At 39.6% G+C, this 21,874-nt stretch overlaps 1 protein-coding gene across 2 annotated transcripts; it reads left to right on the top strand.

Moving 5' to 3' along the window:
• Positions 1 to 905: 905 nt before the first annotated feature.
• On the top strand, positions 906 to 19,733 carry LOC145997267 (uncharacterized). 2 transcript variants are annotated; one of them, XM_083134134.1, is made up of 3 exons: positions 906 to 993; positions 13,421 to 13,597; positions 19,079 to 19,733. In XM_083134134.1, the coding sequence occupies exons 1-3, from the start codon at positions 973 to 975 to the stop codon at positions 19,181 to 19,183; spliced, it is 303 nt and encodes a 100-aa protein (XP_082990260.1). In that variant the 5' UTR covers positions 906 to 972; the 3' UTR covers positions 19,184 to 19,733. The 2 variants fall into 2 exon arrangements, with proteins under 2 accessions (XP_082990260.1, XP_082990261.1); XM_083134135.1 differs by lacking the exon at positions 906 to 993 and adding an exon at positions 10,031 to 10,166.
• Positions 19,734 to 21,874: the final 2,141 nt, after the last annotated feature.

Raw genomic sequence — 21,874 nt, 5'->3', positions numbered from 1 at the left:
ACAAAATATGTAACACCTTCATTGTGAAGGAAGGTCATCATTTCCCGGCGACATGAGCTAGCGCTGTATTGGCAACACTGTGCGGTTTCTCCATAAGCGCCGTTGTGTCTTCTGAACGTGAAAACGACTCTAGGCAAGAGCTTTTTACCACTACTCCCTCGGGTAACCCGCTTATATGTTTGTCTTGAATGTTGTTATTGCGAGTATAACGAAGCTTTCTTCGTTATATTCATAATAAAAATAGTGCAACAACAAGACTTACCTGGCATGTATGCCAACTGAAATATAGAATAGGAAACGAAAAATTAGACAGTATGTAAAATTATATACAGTTTGAGCAACTTGGCAAATAGTAATTTACATACGAGCTTTACTAAAACAGGAAATTCGTTCTACGATTGATTATTACTTTTTAAAAAAGAATTTTTGTGGTGCGGAGAGTAAACAATGGGTTTACTGTTGATCTGAAGCAGTACAGCACAGATTAGAAATAGGTTTCCAGTGTGTCTTCGTCGGAAGTCAAATGCTGTACCTCTTCATTACAAGGCTACAGAACAGAGTTAAAAGATTGCTTGAGAAAGGAACGGGAAATTCCTTAACCCCCCCCCCCCCCTACTTTTAAACACTGCCAAAAAGCTATCGATGAAATTAAATGTTTTCATAACAAATGGTAGAATGTTTTACGCATATGTGCCTACATCATAATTATCTGCACCTGGAATGACAACAGTGAATACATCAGATGCAATTTCACCTTCATTTTGACATAACTTCTCGCCCCGTCAAGGGTTTCTGCAAGTTGTTGATAAAACCCAACTTCTTTGTTTCGTCCACGTTTTTGACTCGCAGTTCATGACGCAACCATCCCTTTGGCGCTACTATCGCTAGGATTCAGCTTACGCCGGTCGTCTTTGCAAGTCTACGTAGCAACCCCTTTCGTTTAGTTAACAGGTGGCCTGTCTAGTTCCAGTTATGAAGCCTCAAGAACAAGAAGTAAGTAACCATGTCTCTGTAGTTGCATTGCTAAATTAATTTGGAACGGCGTTTAATTTAGAGAGGTCATTATTTTGCTAGCTTCCAGCTCTTATCTCGAAATCGAAAGCGTCAAATTGTACCGTCTGAAGAAAAGATCATCTCTTTGTATAATGTGTGAATTTACTTATTGTAACAGCGACATGAAAATGTGAGCACGTCTGCAGCGCACCACGTACTTGCATTGTCACGTTAACAGACATGACGATAGTAGTTTTGCCATAGGAGTGCGGACGGGGGATAAGGTGGGGACAGTTGCCCCCTTATGTTTTCACTTAGGAATGAGTGCAGAGGATTTTTTTCTCAGTTAATAAATACTATTTTCTTTCTTTAAAAAATACATTTTCAAGCCGGTAATAAATTCTAAGAATTGAGGGGGCATTATTTCTTACGGAATTTGATGTATCTGTAACAAAGTGGACGTGTTTAAACCTCTTGAACCAACTGAACGAACACCTATATTGTAGGATAGGGTATTGTCGTAAGCTCGCAAAAGTTCATTCTAATGTAGGTCCAACAGTGTTTCATATGCCTATCCAATATTTACAAATATTATATGTGCATACTTCATTCATTTCGCAAGCGTGTGGGTAATGGAAGTTTTAGTTTTTAATGAATATCGAAATTCGTCTCTCGTTACTTGAATAAATAAAACACCCATTTCCACACCAGCGATATGACATAATTACGCATAAACAGTGGCAGCGATTAGTTGCAGGTTTTGCCCCTGCACTACAGCTTCTTAATGCTAAGCCTTGTCTACTAAGAGAAAGTAAGTTGTCCTTGCCCCCGCCCCCCAGTTTTGGGACTCAATAGCCGCTCCTGCGCATAAAATTAGGGTAATAATACGGTTTTATACATCGTGTATTTTTTTTAGTTGCTGAAAAAAGAAATAAACCGACCTCCTTGGCGGAGTGGTTATTACAGCACGCTACGACACCAGGAGTCCCGGGTTCGAATCCCGGCATGGGTGTTCTTTGTGAATGTTCATCATATCACTCATCCTCATCTTTGCGATTAGCCAAAAGTGGCATAAAAACGAAGGAAAATGAACCAAATCAATCGATCCAAAGGGGAAAAAGTGTGCGTCTTTAATTTTGAAAAAATGGGTTTCAAATATCGCGCACATGTGAAGTTAGGTTTAACAAACGATTTAACATCTACCAATTAACAAGACGACGTGAATGTTGTAAGATTGATTTGCCATAACAAAGAGAAAGCAAAAAATAACATATGTAGAATGTAATAGGAAAATATTATATTGTTCTTTGTCTTACTTTCAAACTTCACAGTACCGACTGGCATGCAAAGTACACAGGACCTCGCCTTGCGGAAGATCTCTCACGTTTATTTCTCGGGCAAACGTGATCCCACTCGATTAGAAAAGAAACCGAATTACATTACCGATACAGCTCCACTTATAATCACTAAGGAACTGATTTTAAGGTGCACTTTCCAAATAGCTGTTTTCATACCGATAATTTAGTATATTTATTTTAGGACAAAATCAAGTAAGATGGACACACTTTCTTGCACCTTTTTGTGAGATTAGCACATTTATCCCCTTTTTACCAGATCATGGATTCTTCAGCACCCTTGTTCTTCCATATTTTGTTAAAAAATTGGACAGAAAAATAAACTATTTCCACTCTTCTTGAGCAGATACATAAAATCCTATAGTCTCATTTTGTAGAGTAGAACGAGATCTATAAAATGGTATAATGTAATCATTGCAGCCTCAATAGTTCACAAGATAATGCTGCAAAACCCGCGAGAGAAAACACAAATTTCAACAAAACCTATTCGGCAGAACCACAGTTCTCTATGAGGTCCGCGCGCATTATATACAGAAGGTGAAGAAAAAGAGAGCATTGAATAAAAGCATTTTATCAGCACCTTTTTAAAAACGTTTTCAGAACCTTTCTTTCCCTTTCCCGACCATAATTTTGCACCTTAAAATCCTTTCCCTAATAATCACTAATCAGCCCTACATATAGAAAAAGGAAACCAAAGTTGTAAACGGGAACACAACCTCAAGTTTGTTAACATTGTAAAAATAAAATTTCCCCCTATAACACAACACAATTGAATCTTCTTTTTGACCATAGCCTTCTTCCGATGTCCTGTCATAAACTATTGTTCGAGTCGAGAGACTACGGGCACGATTATTTGTATTGAGATTGAAACATCAAATTTTGAGGTGTACCGTACACGTGCTTTGGAATTTACGATGTAGGTAAACTGAAAAAGAGATCCGGGGCAACGCTATGGAAGTGCAAAGGGGTGCTAAACTCCGTACCAGCTAACTGTAGACCAGGCGAACGAGAACAAGTCTCTGCGCAAGTAGTGACGCGAGACGGCTCCACCAATGAACAGTGAGAGAAACGGGATTGTGTAATGGGCGACGGGAGTTACCCGATTTCCTATGCAGCGTTGCAAACTTTTGAAAAGGATAAAACCGAACACACATGGCAAACAGACCGTATTTTTGTCTCCAGGTCCGTACGATTGGTTTAAGAATTTCTTAGCGAAATGTTAGGGACAAAACTGCAAGAGCAAATTTTGACAAGCTGTGCATTTAGCGTACGGACTAAGGTCTGGACCGTACATGTACGGTCAGGAACGTACGGTTGGCGATTTCACCACTCGATTTTTCTCCCCCTCTGCCGATATGCGCGGCCCTGCTCTACAGGGCCTCTTCGGGACCTCCCTTCCGTGCCCTTTTTTCAAAATCCATTTTCAACCGAAAACACTTATTAACTTTGCAGTGTCATGATACGTTTATGTAGGGTGACCAGATTTTCTGAAACTAAAAGCAGGACATAAATGGATGCTTATGGGAGGGAGGGGGGGGGGAATTTGCAGCTACAACTAAAAGAGCACAGGGTCAAGTACACCCTCAACCCCCACCCCTTTGGGGAAGAAAAAGTCGTGCTGCTTACATGTCTACTGAAATATTGCACAACTCTCTTTAATCTGTTTTCTTCTTGATGCCCAGGCTGGGATTCGACCCCAGGACCCCTGGCATCCTAACGTTCAACCACTTTGCCACGGAGGTCATGTTATATATTTCCCCTTTTCATTTCTCTCTTTTTCGTTCCTCTAAGGGAGAATTCACACCGAAGAAACACGCGACATGCGACACGTGTCGCTTGGAAGCCAACACTCAGTAATCAATGCAACCTTTCGAACCGAAGAGACACGGCAAGATGCACGTGTCGCGTGTCGCTTACGTGCCTCTCGGACTGTGCCGTTTTCTCAATACCGTGCATCGTGTGGCTTCAGTTCGTTGTTCGCACATGCGCAGCGAATGTTTCATTCCAACGAGTAGAAGAGAGCCTAATCGGCATTATGTTTGAACCTCTAATTTGTTGATATAATAAAGTATCGATATGTACAATGTTTTAATAATGTTTTAAGATTTAAACACAACGTTCATTTCGCTTTATCAAGTTTTTTGATGCAGTTATCTATCGGCTGTAATTTTCCTTCATCATCGTGTAAAGAGGCCGTGTTTTGGCCAACTACCTGACTGCTTTTATTTGAAAAAGTCAGCTTATTGAGGCACTTTAACCCAAAATATATTAGTCAACATGGTAAAGTACTCTAGTGCATTATTTTTCAACCGCCGGGCCGCGACCCGATACCGTGCCCTCGTATCAACTATACTGAGCACCGAAATGTTCTGCTGAAACTGGTTGACAACTATCATAATCCCAATATCATATTTGAGTTGGGAGTTTTCGTTTTTTAAGTCCATTTTGTGCACATATAGACTAATCAGAACTGGATATGCCCGGTTATCGAACCCGGGATCACTTAATTACAAGGAGACGACGTTAGCACTTTGTCTTCCATATGTTTATATTTGTCAACAATCCTACACACGTAATCAAACTATTATTACTCTTATGATTATTCTAGAATTTATTTAACAATATTTAATTTCATGGGTACATGTTAATTCATGCATAAAATCTTAAATACTGTAAAGATTTACGAGAAAAATTCTTCGGCTAAGGGCATTCACTTAAAAAAATACCGTGAAATGGTTTCGCGAAGGTTGAGAACCATTTCTCTAGTGTTTAGGTATTCGCTTTATTCAGGCTGAAAAGTCTAGCGTATACAGTTTGAGGTCAGTGCATATTATTTCTCAGTTTTCTCATGCACAACATGCCTCTCCCAAGTTTCAATAACTTGCACAAATTTTACAACGCAATTTACATGTAACAATGTCTCTTGTTACGTTATTTTATTTTCGGGTGACTAATAAACTGATTAATGCAATTATATCGGTACCATCATGCAAACTGAGCAAAGAAACCAGTGCCGCATCTTGTCTCTTCGGTGTGAAACACTCGAGTCGCGTGTCACATGTTGCATGGTGCGTGTCGCCTGTTTCTTCGGTGTGAATTCTCCCTAAGGTTGCGACCGAAGTGAACGTGATATTTTTTTTTCTACAAGTATTTCTATGCAAATAAACAATACCAAAAAACAAAAATCAGAGGTAAACAATTCGTCTGGATGTTGTGTAGGACATTTCGCAGGACGCTATGAAAAATAGGACATATTTTGTTTTTTGGAGTGCCCTCGCTGACCGCAGAACATAACCCTAAAAAAATGGACTGCCCTGCGAAAATCAGGACGTCTGGTCACCCTTATGACTTATTAAAACCATGTCACATTGAGTGTAAAGGTATTGAAGCGAGACCGCGATTATTGTATACAACAGGCAAGCCATTGTTCCTGATCTGAGAGAGAAGCCGCTTTAACTTTCCTGTACTGGCGGCAGTCCCTACAAAGATCGGCAACTTTGCCATTTGTCAGCATTGATTGCTTCTTTTGTTTATTCAACTGGTCTTTCTGTGATTGTTGTTACTTATATCTCAGTGCGAGTTGTTTTGTTTTTCGAGCATTGTTGATAAGAAACAGTTTCATTTTCTGTTCTTCCATTTTTGCTCCAAGTCTGTCTCAATACAACGGAGTGGTTAGCACATCGCACTACGACGCAAGGGTGTTCCGGGTTGGAATCCCTGGAAAGACATGGATGATTGTTATTCATCAACGTGGAAATGCAAATCCATGTAAAACAGAAAAAGAAAGACTGGGAAACTACCGCTAAAAAGGAAAGAAAAAAGTCTGTAAGACGTCTTGACTGCCACGCAGGAGTCCCGGGTTCGATCTCAGCAGTAGGCGATAGAAGCTGGAATTTGTCTGGCCGTGTCCCTGCATAGAATGTCACTGGGGCTTACCTAACCTCTGTGGGTACCTGAGGGAAACCCTGCTTGGTAAAGGCGGCTGGAGCGTGGTGTTGATCGAATCATCTCCAGTATGTGTGGGGTTCTAACGCACAAGCAGGGCATAGCTTTTACTTTATTACATGCATTGCCGTTTATTGTATTACAATCGCAAAAAAAATCTTACGTAAATTTTATATAAAGCAAGCCTGGCCAACTGGCCGTATTTGCAAATGAGCGCTTTCGTATACACGTGTGGACCACAGAGCGAGCAGCGGTTCTGTAGCTCAAAACACTTGAATTACAAACTCGCAAAAAAAAACTCCCATCCATGTATTATGATATTAATGCTCACCAACAATGCATTCTAACTTTTGCTTTTAAATCTTTTATTTACTTATTTCAGTAAGCTCTCCACCACGAATCACGATAACAAATATATAAGGTCCTAATAATAATAATAATAACACGACAAATTATTGGATGGGCTCGAGCCCCACGGTCCCATATATATATATAAGCTCTAGATCTCGTTCTGGCTCATTTCGAATGTGATAGGACGGAAAATTAGAAGTTTGTCATATGAAAGTACCGAACAAACATGCATCTATTCATTGTAATGTATTGCGATTTGAATGTGGGATAGAATTTTGGCTTTTATATATATATTATATATATTAGGGCTGGAGACGATACTGATACTTGTATAATTCCAGTAAAATAACAAAGGCTAGTTACTGAGTCGCACTAACCCATCACATCACATTAGTATTAATGATATCAAATACTCCAAATTATTCTCATATAACATTATATCACATAAAATGTCCTGTGACATTTTATGTGAACTTCTTTCTACCCTATAGGATGCAAAAAAAGAAGTTGTTTTTGAAATGTTGCAAGCATTATTAAAGTGTTGCAGATCACCGAAAAAATCGGTGTATTATTATGAGTGTCCCTGCCAGAGAAAGTTATAACCTAGTGTGTAAAATAAAATGTATGTAGTGCGTATAGCGTACAGTTTGCAGAAGGAATGCAAAATAAATACAAATGTAAACAACATTCTTATCGTTTGGATTAACCTGGGGAGGGAGGAAAACTACGTAAAAATATACACAAATACAGACATATATTTAATGCTCATTTGGGAGCTCTGTATATGTCCTGCTGTCCATTATTCTGTCATTTGTAATAAAAACAAGTCACTGCAGTGTCGGCATCGGGCAGCAGTCACACAGAAGGGTAGAGCACAAGAAGAAAATCCACAACCCTCTCTTCCACAGCGACATTATAATATATATATACTGTTGAAAGCTGGGATACATACCTCTCGTCTACTTTCCTCCCAGCTTGGCTTCGAATGTGGCCCTTTCCCAGCAGGGGCGCAGACTTGTCAAAATTATTGGGAGGGCTCTCATCACTAAAATAAATTAATAAATGACTCACTCTCTCCCTTTTTTAAGTTTTGGCCTCAGTGTTCGGAATCTCATAAAAGCCCATGAATTCCTCAAAAATATCAAAATTTTTATTCACAGTTCTAATGCAGAATATTAATTGTTCACGGATGGATATGTCACAAGTTTCGTCAACCATAATAGCAAAATATTCCCGACTTTTAGTATCTGCTACCACGGAGTGCAAAACATATCTCCCCAATATATCAATGATCTCGTTCTGAATGTCATGTGAGAGCCATTTGTAGCCCGAACTACCCTAGTTCATGCACAGTATTTAAAGTTAAGTTCATGTGGCACAATTCAGAGTAAACTTTACAAGAGAAGCAAAATAATACATTAGATCCTCTAAAGCAAAATTATTTGGGGGCTCTGCCCCCTCCATCGTTAACATGGGGGGCTCGAGCCCCCCCCTCCCCCCAAGCCCCATGGAGTCGACGCCTATGTTTCCCAGGAACTTCGGAATGAGCCTAGAATTATAATGATGCTGGTTTTGAAAACGTCACGTTCTTACCCACGAGTTTGCGAGCAAGAAATGGCAATGGATGGTTTCTATTATTTCCACATAGCTTTGACCACCAGGCAGTTACATGCCTTCAATGTCACTTTTGGGCGCAGCCTTTGATCTTGCCATCTGCTTCCCAGAAGGGTGCATCATTTTCGGAAATGACCATGGAATTCTTGTGCGGGACCCCAACCTGTCACAAGGAAGGGTGAACGAACTTTCGAAAAGGTAAAATCTTGACAAATGAGTTGTTTCTCTTGGCCGCTCTAGCCTAGCCACTCAAATCTTTGGTATCATCCCCGGCCGCCTTGCCGGAGTGGTTAGCACATCGCGCTACGACGCCAGGGGTCCCGGTTTTGAATCCCGGCCTGGGCATGGATGATTGTGAGTGTCCATTCATCATATCATCAGTCATTCCCATCTTGCAAATTAGCCAAAAGTGGCACAAAAAGTGTAGTAAAATAATGCAAATCAATCCATAAACCTTTGGTATCGACCGATCAATCAACCGATACTTACAGATACCGATACCAATACGTCGGTATCGGCTCAGCCCTAATATATATATCATGTTGAATTTTGTACCCCAAATGAAAAATTTTCCTGCCCCACTGAACGGAGCTATGCACCATCCAATTCTACAATCCAGCCCCCCCTTCCTTCCGCCCTCCGGAAAAAAATCCTGCCTACGCCAGTGGTTACAAGCGTGTGTATTATTATGTAAGGTTAAATCAAACCTTTGCAGGAATGAAAGTTTACATTTGTTGCCAAGGGGCATTTGCCATTAAGCTATCCTAGGCTATAACCTAGGGGCCGAAAGTCCAAGGGGGCCACACAAATATGATACAAAAGGGGCGGAAGACACAAAGCAAATCGACTATTACAATTCCTTAATATTTTGAAAATAGCATGTTAAGTAGTTATATGTTCTTATTCATGAAAGAAGGTAGATAGAGGAATTTCTAGTTTTTAAATAACTTCTTACATCATAACCCTATTTTCAGTACTGTATTATAACTGGCATGCAAGTCTGTATGGCGGACTGCAAACGAACAACGCGAGGTCACGTAACATTGCTCGAATATGAACAATTGTACCTCGAAAAAACGAATGTAAACATTGAAAGTCAACTGGAGGGATACTCAAGGTAAAAACCCACATGCACATCCTTGTTTCTCAGTTCGAGGCCAATGTGGCTACCGTAATGTAGTGTCAGTGTCGATCTTTCCCTTTGGTGCATGTGCAGTGTTGTGTGGCGAAATGCAAAGTACAGTGGGATGCACAAGTATTCCTCTGCAATTTGTCCACGACTATTTTCGTTAACTTTTCCCTTGCATCCTTGTGTTTTTAAGCAATTGACTTTTACGTCCTCTGGTGCAGAAGTTGTCAGCTGTTTGTTTGGCTTTTTGTTTAAATTCTTGAAGCTTTTATTGGCTAAACAAAGAGAAAAATATGCTGGTGGGCAATTTGCTTGGTAATACTTATTCATCCCACTGTACAAGTAGCTATTATAAACGAAAGGCATCTTTCGGATGCAATTAGTGAAAGTGAAGTTCTATGATAACAAAACTGTTAATAATAATATTAATAATGATAGTGTCGGCAGGGCCCAAAATAAAGCATAGCCAAAGGGCCCAAATTTTATAAATTCCCCTGGCCAAGTGTACTTGGGATTGGCGAATTCCCCTACACCCCTTGGTATTCGCACCCTAATCATGTAAATAAAAATGGCTAGAGACTGTGTTCAATAGCGTAAGCCAAAAATTAACGGAACGAAATGATAATCACAGATGACACTAAAGTTTCCAGTTAGGTCAAACTCTTCCCTGGGACCAAGCTCCTTGAATGTTCAATTAATATTTACAAACAGCGCGTTTGCAATAGTTTTGTGCAAACAAGTTATTACATATTGTAAATCGACAAACTTTGTAGAAAATGGTAAGTTGGGTGCAATATCTTGTTAGTATTTTACATAGTTTTGTTTTAAATTGCATACTTAAATCGCGGTTCAGTATACCGATGTAATAGTGGTGAAAACAAACAATATGCTTATTTATAAATGGAATTTGGATTGTAAAATTCTAACAGTAAGAGTAAAGTGCAGTGCCAAATGTGATTAGGGTACTTCGTGTAGACCTATGCTTATTAATGCTAGTTTTGTCATAGAACTCGATCTATTTTATGTGATATACACTGAAAGATCGTGTTTATTTTATCGTTTTTAGCTAGTTCACATTTTGCGTAGCCACTCAATTCAAATTAACTCGTTCAAGATTTTCTGTGTAGTACTTGTATTACGCGTGTGTATCAGTTATATATTCATGGCTCGATTTCCGAACAGGAAAAGCATTGATATAGGTTATTTTGACAGTTAATTCATAAGCAATTACTGATACTTCTCAATACGTTTTGAGGAGTCCAAAATTTAATCTCTGTCATTTTGTTGTTGGTTGATTGTTGACTGCATTCTGCAAGCTTTGAAATATTGTGTTTTCTAATTTTCTCGCGGGTAAGATAAGAGATTTTGTTTAATTTGCCCCTTGCCCATTTTTTCACCAGAACATTATTCCATTCTTTCACTACAAAGTACAATGCACCCTCCTCCCCACCTACACACATATTTCTGATTGTTATGCTTATCAAAATGCAGTGACTAGCTCTCGTCTATTATTGTTACCTCGTGTATAAGGGAATTCATATACAACAGTTTTCGGATTCAAAGTGGAGATGAAAAAGGATAGTAGGAATTACGAATGAACAGGGCGTAGCCAAGATGGGGGAGGTGAAAATGTAAGATTCCAACAATGACAGTTTCTTGGTTTGGCAGAATTATTGCGAACTGATTGTTTTGCAGGAACATCCAAGACAGATCCACGACCGTTATTTGTGAATCTACATTTGAACTCCTTAACTTAATGGCGTTGCACCATTGTTGGATCGACAATACTTTCAAGAAGGGGCCAAGATAAAAATCTCTCAACAATAATATTTAATATTGGAATTACATATTACATTAAATTTAATTAATATTAAATATATTTAACCTAATATCTTATATTTACATTGTACTCGCGGCACCCCTAGAACCCTAGAAATGGTACAGAGACAAAACTCTTGAAATGTTTCGAAATTTCAAGATGTCGAGAACGAGTAAAATCGAGACGAGACCGACACTTAGTGCCAGAGATTCTAGATATCTCACTTTCTATTTGGGTTTTTACATCGTATTTCTACACCTTTTGGTTAATCTCGAAGACGAGGATGAGCACTGGAAAAAACTTTTTGCCCCCCCCCCCCCCCCCTGGCTTCTTAATGCTAAACCTCGTCTACCAAGAGAAAGAAAAATGTCCTTGCGCCCCCAGATTTGGCACCCAATCGCCGCTACTGTTCGTAATCGGAGGGAAGACTTTCTCTCTCTCGTCTCCTTGTAATCAAGGGGTCCCGGGTTCGATACCCGGTGGAAGCACATAGTGGTTCGGATCCCTCTGTAAACTGTAGGTCTAGTCCCGATTAGCCTTACTGTGCATAAAGTTGACTTAAAACACCAAATCAATCAATCTCTCCCTCTCTCTTACTTCCTGCCGACCTTCGTGAAAGAGCGGTTAGCGCAGGTTACGACGCCAGGGGTCCCGGGTGCATGGGTGTTCTTTGTGACTATCCATTCATTAATTTTATTATATCCTTATTCATCCTCGTGGTCGCGATTAGCCACAAGTGGTATAAAAGCTATGCCAAGTAACAAAAATCAGAATCGGGCCTCCCCGATGGCGTAGTGGTACCGTCGTCTCCTTGTAATCAAGGGGTCCGGGGTTCGATATCAGTTGGAGGCACATGGTGGTTCGGATCCCACATTAAACTGTAGGTCCAGTCCCGATTAGCCTTACTGTACATAAAATGGACTTAAAACACAGAAAACGAGACATATTCTCTCAAGGGGTCTCGGATTTCGTCGCCTTTTGAGGAATATTGCACATTTCTTCGGATCCAGATTTAAACTGTAGTTCCATTTCCGATTATCATATCAAATCAAACTTTAAACAATATTCTAGAGCCTGTTAAACTTGGTTATCATACAGAGCGAGTCATGACATTTATATGTAAAAAAAGCTGGCAGTTGGGATCGTCGATCCCGTGAACCCGCCCCTGAACCTGAAACTGTAAACAATACCGAAAGACAGTGGCGTGTGCGAAACTGAGAGAACAGCATTGCGGCATCTTTCCTATTCATCCCAGCGCAGTAAAAGTAAAAAAAAAAAAAGAATTTTATGTTTCGCCCTTGTGTCCTCATCTCTGTCACGAGGGTACCATTCTGCCATTTGAAAAGCATAGTGATCGAAAAATAATTAACTCGGCGAGTTCTAACCTCCGCAGCTAAAAGCAGAAACCTTAACAAAACTTGGTCCACATAATGTAATGAAAGAACTAGAGTTTAGCTGATAAAAATTACTGTATTTTTCATGATGGACTATGATAATTTCCCAATCCACATAAACTGAGACAGGAATGAGAATCGTTTCCAAAGATTTCCCGAAAGGAGCGATTTCGATCCCAAGACAACATGGACAGCTGCTGGAGAGGGAAAGTGCATTTTTAAAAGGCCTCAGACTTGCCTGAACGGGATGGGCCATAAAAAACATTAGCTTCAGCCAATGTACAGTCATCGGCAATAAAGATGGGACACCTAGATCCTGAAATAGCCGCTTCCCTGCATTGAGTTGTGCGTTGCCTAACTTTGCGGCGATAGCAGAGCTTTCTATTGAAAAGTTGCCATTTAAATTGGTTTATCGCCGTATAGTTAGGCAACACACACAACGCATTGCATGGAAGCAAGTATTTCAAGTTCTAGGTGACCCATTTTTATTGCCGATGACTGTACCTGATCTGTTAGACGAGCAAGAAGCAGGAAAATGAGTAGAAAGAAAGGCCTAGCTTGGGATTCATGGCACTGAAAATTCAAGAGCAGTGTTTCAAACTGTAAGCAAAATTTCCCGAAGAACTATTTAGCAATATTTGTTATCAAAGTAAAATTTTCAGTAAAATTGCCTTGGCCACGTGGGCGTTTGGGGGTGCAGTGCCCTCGGGACCCCCTTAATGACGTCCCTCATAAAACATAGTTTCGATGTTTGTATGTATCTGAAACTTTATGAAGTAACTTTTCAATAAATTTGTATTTTTTCCTGTACTCTTTCCAGGATCGTCTCCATTCCGCCAGTCCCCCCCTCTTATGCGGGAAAGGGCGTGGCATCTGCCACATCAACTTGTCCCCTCAGAGTTGCTGGTGCGAGAGGCCAAAGTGCAATGTAATTTGTCTGGTGTGTGGCTATAGGACCTTTGGTCGTGTTCGACGCTCCTGCCCCCAGCATCCAAAGGTAAGTTGGAGTTTCTGTTATTCCGCTCCCCTTCTCTTTCCTCTCCACACATAACACAGGCAGTGGCGAAGCGTGACAATTTTACATAGTCATCGCAAGACTTGCTAAACGTCAGGGTCGATCTTTCAACCGTGAAGGGGGAGATTTCTACATTGATAATGATAACAGTGTTCGTACAGACGTGTGAAGTAGAGATGGCCAAATTAATTTTCGTCTACGTTGTATATGATCGTAAAATAAGGAAAACTAAACTTTCTTAAATTCTACCCGAAAAATGGAGAAATTGTTAAACGTCTCTCTCCGAAATCCGGGTAGTAAAATTTCCCAATCGAGATTTTAAATTATCCGGAATCCTGATGTTGTTGACCATCCCTGGTGTGAAAGTAAGATATGTTAGGGAAAAGGTTCTGTCTAAGTAAGTATTTCTGTCACCTCGAGAACAAAAATCTTGATCAGTCTTGTCATTCGTAAGCATAGTACACACAAAACAACATTGAAGTAAGAACATTATTTTCAGAAAACGATATCTGAATTACAGGATCAAAAGATAGAAAAAAATTGAAAAGGAGAAATACTGTGAAGGAAATACAATGGATCCAGAACTGCTTTTCCCCCCAGCTCTTTCTAGCACTAACCGTGGGGAAATTTATGCTTTTGCTTACTTATGACGTCACTGAAAGCCTGCCGTGTTTGTAAACAAGGGGGCTGAAAAAAGGCCTCTTATGACCAGACCTTCAAGAGCGGAGGAAAAACGGTCGAAGGACCTTGGATTCGCAGACCTTCTGCGATGAGTTGGCCCGCCTGACACCATTGCACTCAGCAGGAAACGTAGCAGGACGGCTGGGCACGGTGGATAGAACTGGGCTCTTCTTTCGTTTCGCTAATCTTCGCGAATCTCTTGTGTAGTACTAGCTGTTTCATGGCGTCGAGTGACTAATTTCGCTCAAATATGCGAGTATTCTGACTTATTTTTTACTTCTCTAAAATATTTAAAAAGCATTTTTTTATTATTATTTTGCTTTGTCATCGCCGCATCTCCCGATCACCGGACGCTTCGCCTCTGAACACAGGATGTAATTATACAATGTAGACTAACATTAACAATGCATCAGTCTTTAAAACTGGGCCTTGTCTAGCCACAAAATTTGAAAACTTACTTGCTCCGCGGTAGCTCAGTTGGTTTAGCATATGACTGCCATGCAGGAGACTTGGGTTCGACTCCTGGGCTGGGTGATCTAAGGTTGGAATTTTTTCGGCCTTGTCCCCACACAAAAGTGGCTTTGGAGCTCACCCAGCTTCAAAAATCCTGAGGGGTAAAGGCAACCAGGTGTAATGCTGATCATGTCATCCCAACTATGGCTGAGATCAAGAATATGTGGAGCTCTATACCTCCACACCACCACATATTCCTTAATGGCATGTGTGCAGTTGCACAGGGGTACCTTTACCTTACTTGTTTATGAAACACAAATGTTTTTACTGTGGTGGATTAAAAATTCTAAAATCAATGACATCTACAATTGATAACAAATCCCTAGTTGGGATGACGTAGTGGTAATGTTGTTGCCTTGAAATCGAGGGTCCCGGGTCTGATACCTGGATGCACATTGCACAGGGGTTCGGATCCCATTTTAAACTGTAGGTCCAGTCCAGATTAGTCTAGATGTGCATAAAGTGGACTTTAAAATCCAACTCAAACAAATAAATAAATTTCTAGCAGTTAGCTGTAAAAAAAAAAAAAAAGAAGGTTGCCTTAAAATTCCCTTCTTTAAATGTTTGTATAACTCCAGTGCTCGAAGTGAGATGGCATCCCCCAGCTAGCAAAATTTTTGCAGAGCATCCCCCATCAGTCTTATTGTCACACAATGTTAAACCATAGGAACTTCCCAGCTCACCTTCATTGTCTTCCTTACTCACTCACTGAGGCATCTTGTACATTTTCCCAGTAATCACAGTTAAATCAGCTAATAAGGTTTTGACTTGTTTAAAAACACTTTGTATATTTGTTTGTATTTGCAATTGTGTTATTTTTACATTGTTTTTCTGCTGCTTTTGGCTATGTGCAACGTGAGGGTGAACAATGATTAGATGAAATTGATGAAGAGATGGCCATGTCCATTGCTGGCAGTTGAACCTGAGAAGTTTGGTGGTCAAAGGTCGACCATTTAATGGCCACCAAGCTGGCATAGAAACGGCTAATAGAAATGCATGTATGTATAGGGTGACCAGACACACACATTCAAAAAAGAGGACAGAGCAGGCGAAAAAGGAGGACAAAGCCATAAAAAGGAGGACACCACAAAAAATGGCAAATTATTTGCCATTATTCATAACTTAATCAATATAAAAAAAATCTTACTAACATTTTGCTCACAGATACTTTTCAGGTGATCTCTTTCAATAACTTCCTCTTACCTTTAAGCAAAGAAAGAATCTTCTAATATGTTATTTAACAAATGAAAAGAATATCTAGAATTTGAAGCACAGAATTTTACTCCATTTCTAATTCTTGGATATTAGAATGTAATATACCAACAAGTGAATGCAAATGTAACAAGTAAGATTCGCTCTAACTTATTTCCAAAAACGGAATTAAAATTTTGGGTAGTTTAGATTGGGTAGAGAAATATGATTTTAATGCCACGGACATTTCTAGCTCTCTTTCAACAGCAGGGGAAAGTGACAGCCACCGTACACTTTATCTCATATTCGTATCTTCCATCCTTTAAAAGCTGGATATTTTCTGGCACGGTCATTGTTGAATTTACACTTTCGCTTCCTTATTTCATGAAAGAAAATTTTACTTAATAATCAAAATTCTCCCTACGCGTTTCTGTATCGCGTATGCATAACTCGAAAAGGAACTGGCCGCCCCCAGTGACGGAGTGGTTAGCACACCGTGCATCAAAACGCCAACTGTCCCGGATTCGAATCCTGGCCTGGGTATGGGTGTTCTTTGCACCTTCATCAAAATCATCATATCATCGTTCATCCTCATCTTCGCGATTAGCTAAAAGTGGCAGAAAAGCGAAGTAAAATAAACAAAATCAATCAATCAAAAAGGAACTGCACAGAATACGTGCGTTCCAGCTGTTTCAGAAGGCGAAACATTTATAAGTGGCTTATTTCTAATTAAGACCACTAAATGTATGCATTATAAAATATATGTTCTGTGGTACAAATTAATTTTAATCCTTGATCAGTCGCACCTGGTAAAGTAACTTCAGTAGTTGTCCTGTTTCTGTGAGAAACATATTTACTAACATATTCATGATTACTTCCTATTTCTAATTTTCATTTTTTAAAATTTAGTCCTGTATATATTGATTATTAGATATCTTAAAAACATTTCTTTAGCAGTACCTATGGAATTTGTCACCTTAAAAACTGCACTCGTCATAACATTCCACCTGTCTCCGAATCACCTTGTCTTTCCTCTACATTAACACAATCACTGACAGATCCTTCATCACTGATATCATCGGGCCTCCCCCATGGCGCAGTGGTAGCGTCATTGCCTTGTAATCAAGGGGTCCCGGGTTCGATACCCGGTGGAGGCACAAGTGGTTCGGATCCCACTTTAAACTGTAGGTCCAGTCCCGATTAGCCTTACTGTGCATAAAGTGGACTTAAAACAGCAACTCAAACCAAACTGATATCATCATCTTCACTGCATTCACTATCACTCCAGAGCAAGGAACAATGAATCCAGCATCTTTTTCTGGATCCAAATGGTTCATTCTGCAAGCAGATTGTTACCACTAACCCGAAGGAAATTGGTCGCTCTGCATCTGACAGATACAAACATATAGACCAGACACGAAGGGGCATCAGGCAGAGACTGTGGTCGTCGGTATTTAGACAAAGAGAGAAGAAGCTAGCGAGAAGCTTAGAACCGCAAACCTAATCATTTCCAAGAAAATAAACAATTTTGGCTCCATGTATCTCACAGATACGGAGTGCCTGGTGCAAGGGTAAAAAATATCCATTTTTATGCAATTTTCTTGCAGATTTTTGTCAATACAAAACTAATGATTCAAGAGCTCAGAGCACAAGTGGTATAACTTTGCTGAAGCTCGCTTGCTAAATAAAGATATTATGTTATAGCACCACTATGTTTGTGCTCCAACACAGCGGCGGCTCAAGGGGGGAGAGCCGCCGTGCCATGGCAATACCCTCAGAAGAAACGCATACCTCGCCCAAGTATTATTAAATTAATACATTGATAGTTTACAGACAAGGAGATTCGAATCTTGCAATCGGTCAAGCTGACATGACCGCTCCAACCTCCTCACTGCATCGCCAGCTGTTTCGTACCCTTGCGAGGCAAGAGTTGGAGCCGTCCAAGAGCTGGCCTAACCCATGGTCAAGTTGACACACGTGCAGAGGGCTGAAGAAGTCTCAGCGATTAACATTTCCACCATGAGCCGGGAACAAAGTAGCAGGGGGGCGGGGTTAGCCCATAACACACCAGCTGTGCCAGTTTTCGCGTGGCACGACGAGGGAACTTTCGCAGTGTTGACACTGTTGCCACCTTCAGAGATAAGTCGCTAAATACGACTGTTTTGTAAGACCCTTTGGGGAAGTAATTCGTGAAAGATACTATCTACTTTTCTGCCAACTTTTGGAGAAACGAATGTAGTATTTTTCCAAAGTTAAATGAACATTTTGATAATAGATAGATGCGCCTAGAGGGCCATCCAGACTTTATTAAAAATATAAAAGTAAAAAATCCTATGGTGATGCGAGTTTCCTTTGGCATTTCGACAATTTATTTTTACAACAAATGTCTAGGGTATTTTCGACATCCAGTTGGAATATGTGTGCATGGGGGAGAAGAAGGTGAGAGGATTTGTTTTTCCCTTCCTCTTGTAATGGAACTGTGTTTTTAGGGAAGTGTCCTGTAGTGTATACAGATAGGCTAATGAGTGAAGATGAACCAGATTAGTGCGTTATTACTTAAACACCCATTGCTTTCCACGTTACCAAATAAGGATAAACATCTTGGCCAGTGGCACAACCTAAAGGAGGGGCGGGGGTGGGCATTGCGGAGTGTTTTTTTTTTTTTTTTTTTTTTTTTTTTTTTTTTTTTTTTCCTTCAAATTGCTTGATCACGTTGGCACTACCCATCATAGTTGCTGCTGGACGCCACTGCTTCAACAGCTAAACATAGTACTAAGTTATTAAAATGTGTTTTTTTCTCAAAATTGTCTCGAATGGAGTTATGCCACTTGTGTTCTTGAAGCCCTCATATCTCCCTCAAATAAATAACTGAATGTCACACAAACAAAGTGCATACAGTATTTTATTTGTTTAATATTTTATTCATTTAGAACTTGACATCTTTTGAGGGAGAGGTCTGGACCAACTGCAATGGAAGGAATGGGAATTTCTTTATTGCTGGGGTCTAGTTGTATCTTGGATGAAGATTATGGTTCAAAGTGTATGCTTTACATTCACCCTGTGCTTCTTTCTCTTCAGGTTGTATTCCTTATGGATATGGAGCGATGCCCACACTGTGGCAGTTACTTTTTTATGATGCAGGAGTTCACAGCAGATGCATCAAAAGGCGTTATTCTGCGGTGAGGCTGTGAATGAAGAAGCAGGAGCATCTAAGTTTGTGTACAGGAATATTTGTATTTTTTTAGTTCTCTATTGTTCACAAAATGTTTATTCACTTAGTGCTGTGTTTCCATTTTTTGATATTGTTTAACCAGTGAATATATCCAAACTCATACATTTTGTCAAATTGTCACATTAAGTACAATATTGTGTTACAAAAATCGTATGTGCCACAAACAACAAACAGTGAGCTTAAGTCTTTTTTTTTTTGGTATTGTACAGAAACACTAATGGTGTACAAATTTGTGTATTTAAAATAGTTTTATTTGTCTTGTAGTTTACTGTTGTTACAAGCATTTAAATACACTTTTTCATGTAATGTTTTGAGAGAATGCATGCCTCCTTCATTAGACATTTATTTTTAGTTCAACTAATAGTAAATGTCTGATTTAGGGAGCATGTATTCTCCAAAAACGTTTCATCAAATAGTTTATTTCTGCTTGTAACAATGGTAAACTACAAGAGGAATAATTCTACAGAGAAGAAATAAAAAATAGTTTGTTTTACTTTTCCATATTCGTTGTTTGATTTCTTCACACCCCAAGTAACCACAATGTTAACCAAAGTCAGTTTTTACATGGGAAAGGTTGGATGTACGTTGGTTGGCACTTGACGTTCGGCCATTTGCCCAACCATGGAAACGTGGGTCAAAATCAGTTTTGAAACAACTTTTTCATGCTAAGACAACTTTCAGGAGTATGCCGTAAATTCTAGAGTGTAAAATAAGTGACATGCAAGTGTTTCTTTTCTAATATCTCGATCATAGCACATACTGGAAATATAACCTATTTTTAATAAAAGTAGAAGCTATTTTTAACTTGCTGTCACTCACCAGTCCTTTGTCAGCCATCATGGATGAAAGATGTGTTGGTAATTGTTTATTGTTTGTTTCTTTAGCTGTAGTAGAACAAGAACATTCTTACAGGTATTATTGTGAAGGTGGTTAATCAATGTTATGTGCAAACTAAATTCCATGAAAGGTGGAAAACTACGTACCCTCTAGAAAGTTTTTGTGCTACCACTTGAAGGTATGGTGCCTTAAAAACAATGATACCATGTGATTATGAAAGTGCTGTGTATTTTTATTTTCATATATAATTTGTACTATTCTTTTGGCCTTACAATAACGTAAAAACCACATGTTGGAACCACGGCCAAAATTACTGTTGCCCAACTATATGTTTTTACGTAGGTTACTTGGGACATCATAGTTATTTATTCATTTTCATGCTGCTGATTCGGCCACGCATTTTCCAAAGGATATTTAAGCATCTGAACTACTGTAGTTCATTCATAATTTATTCATTAACTCAAATAATCTTTATGTATTCTCCTTCAACAGTTTGGTAGATCAACACTAAACCCTTATTTTATGCAGACATATTTTAAACAACATATATCTTCAAAGGGTGTAGCGTCAAATCATCGCCGAGAAAACATCGACGGTACAAAATATCGACAGCACAAAACATCGACAGTACAAAACATCGACGGCAAAAACATCGACGGCAAAAACATCAAAGGTAACAGCATCGACACCAAGAATCATTTTTTGACAAAGTTTTTCAAACTAAGGAATGCAAATCTAATCCCGAATATTTTAAAAAATATAAAGTGTTTCAGTAAAACGAACAATGCGTAATGAGGGAACTCAAGTTGCCAACTTACAGTGCTACCGTGCTACCAATGTATAATGGTCATTGTTGTAAGAACAGCCTGCGACGCCGGAACACGCCCTCTCAATAAAGACGTTATTATTATTATTATTATTGATAAAATTCCAAACAATGAGATTGCGCATGAACGTGCTAACCATTTATCACTTCTCACCTGCAACGTTTTTGGTCGGGGGAAAGGGAAAGGAAGGCTCCTCCGTGCGAAAGATGAAAAGACCACCGACTATTGTTATTCCTTGTTTATTAGATGCAAGAGACCTAAAGGACCAATATACAACTTGACTTTTCCGAAGTGACTTTCTTTCGGTTCATGCACTGGTATACTCGTACACCGTGTGCAAGTAATATAACTGCCCCGTTTCAATATTTTGATTTGATTTGATTTGAATTTAAAATTTTGGGTGCGTCAGCACTAAGGCTATTTTGCACCCGTCACATTATACGGGGTCCAGCCCCTTATCGTTACACATAACAACTCTAACGTTGCAGAACTAAAATTATAAAATATTAAATTCTTCTGACTTTCGTTAAAAGCTGAGGCTGTAAAGGAGCACTCGGCACAAATAAGGACAACACAAATAAAATTATACTGACCATGTGGGCCAGTTGCCAGAGCCTCGTTAGTCTGCAGTCCAGGGTGTACTACGTGGAAGGAGCACCCCTTACACCCCCCTTGCAATATTGTCTTGCCCCCTTCCCCTCCAGACATTTTCCCCGGGTGCCGCACCACGAAGCGCCGTCACTGTGTATTAGTACCGCTGTTGTATTTGAATCAGTCCGAGGTTCGATCCCCGGTGGAGGAAAGTTGCACAGTGGTATGGATTCTTTAAACTATAGGTTCAGTTCCCATTAACCCTTCGTGGGTCACACGAGGAAAATTACCTTGTTGATCGCTCACGGTGCCAGAGACCGGGCTCTTAATATATGTTAAAGGTCTAAAACACCAAATCCTCAATTATTACGATTAAAAATATATATA

This window comes from Lepisma saccharinum, chromosome 13 (genome assembly GCF_977018435.1).
Source record: "Lepisma saccharinum chromosome 13, izLepSacc3.1, whole genome shotgun sequence".
NCBI lineage: Eukaryota > Metazoa > Arthropoda > Insecta > Zygentoma > Lepismatidae > Lepisma > Lepisma saccharinum.
The sequence above is the reverse complement of the archived record's forward strand: the minus strand, read 5'-3'. Positions and strand labels throughout refer to the sequence as shown.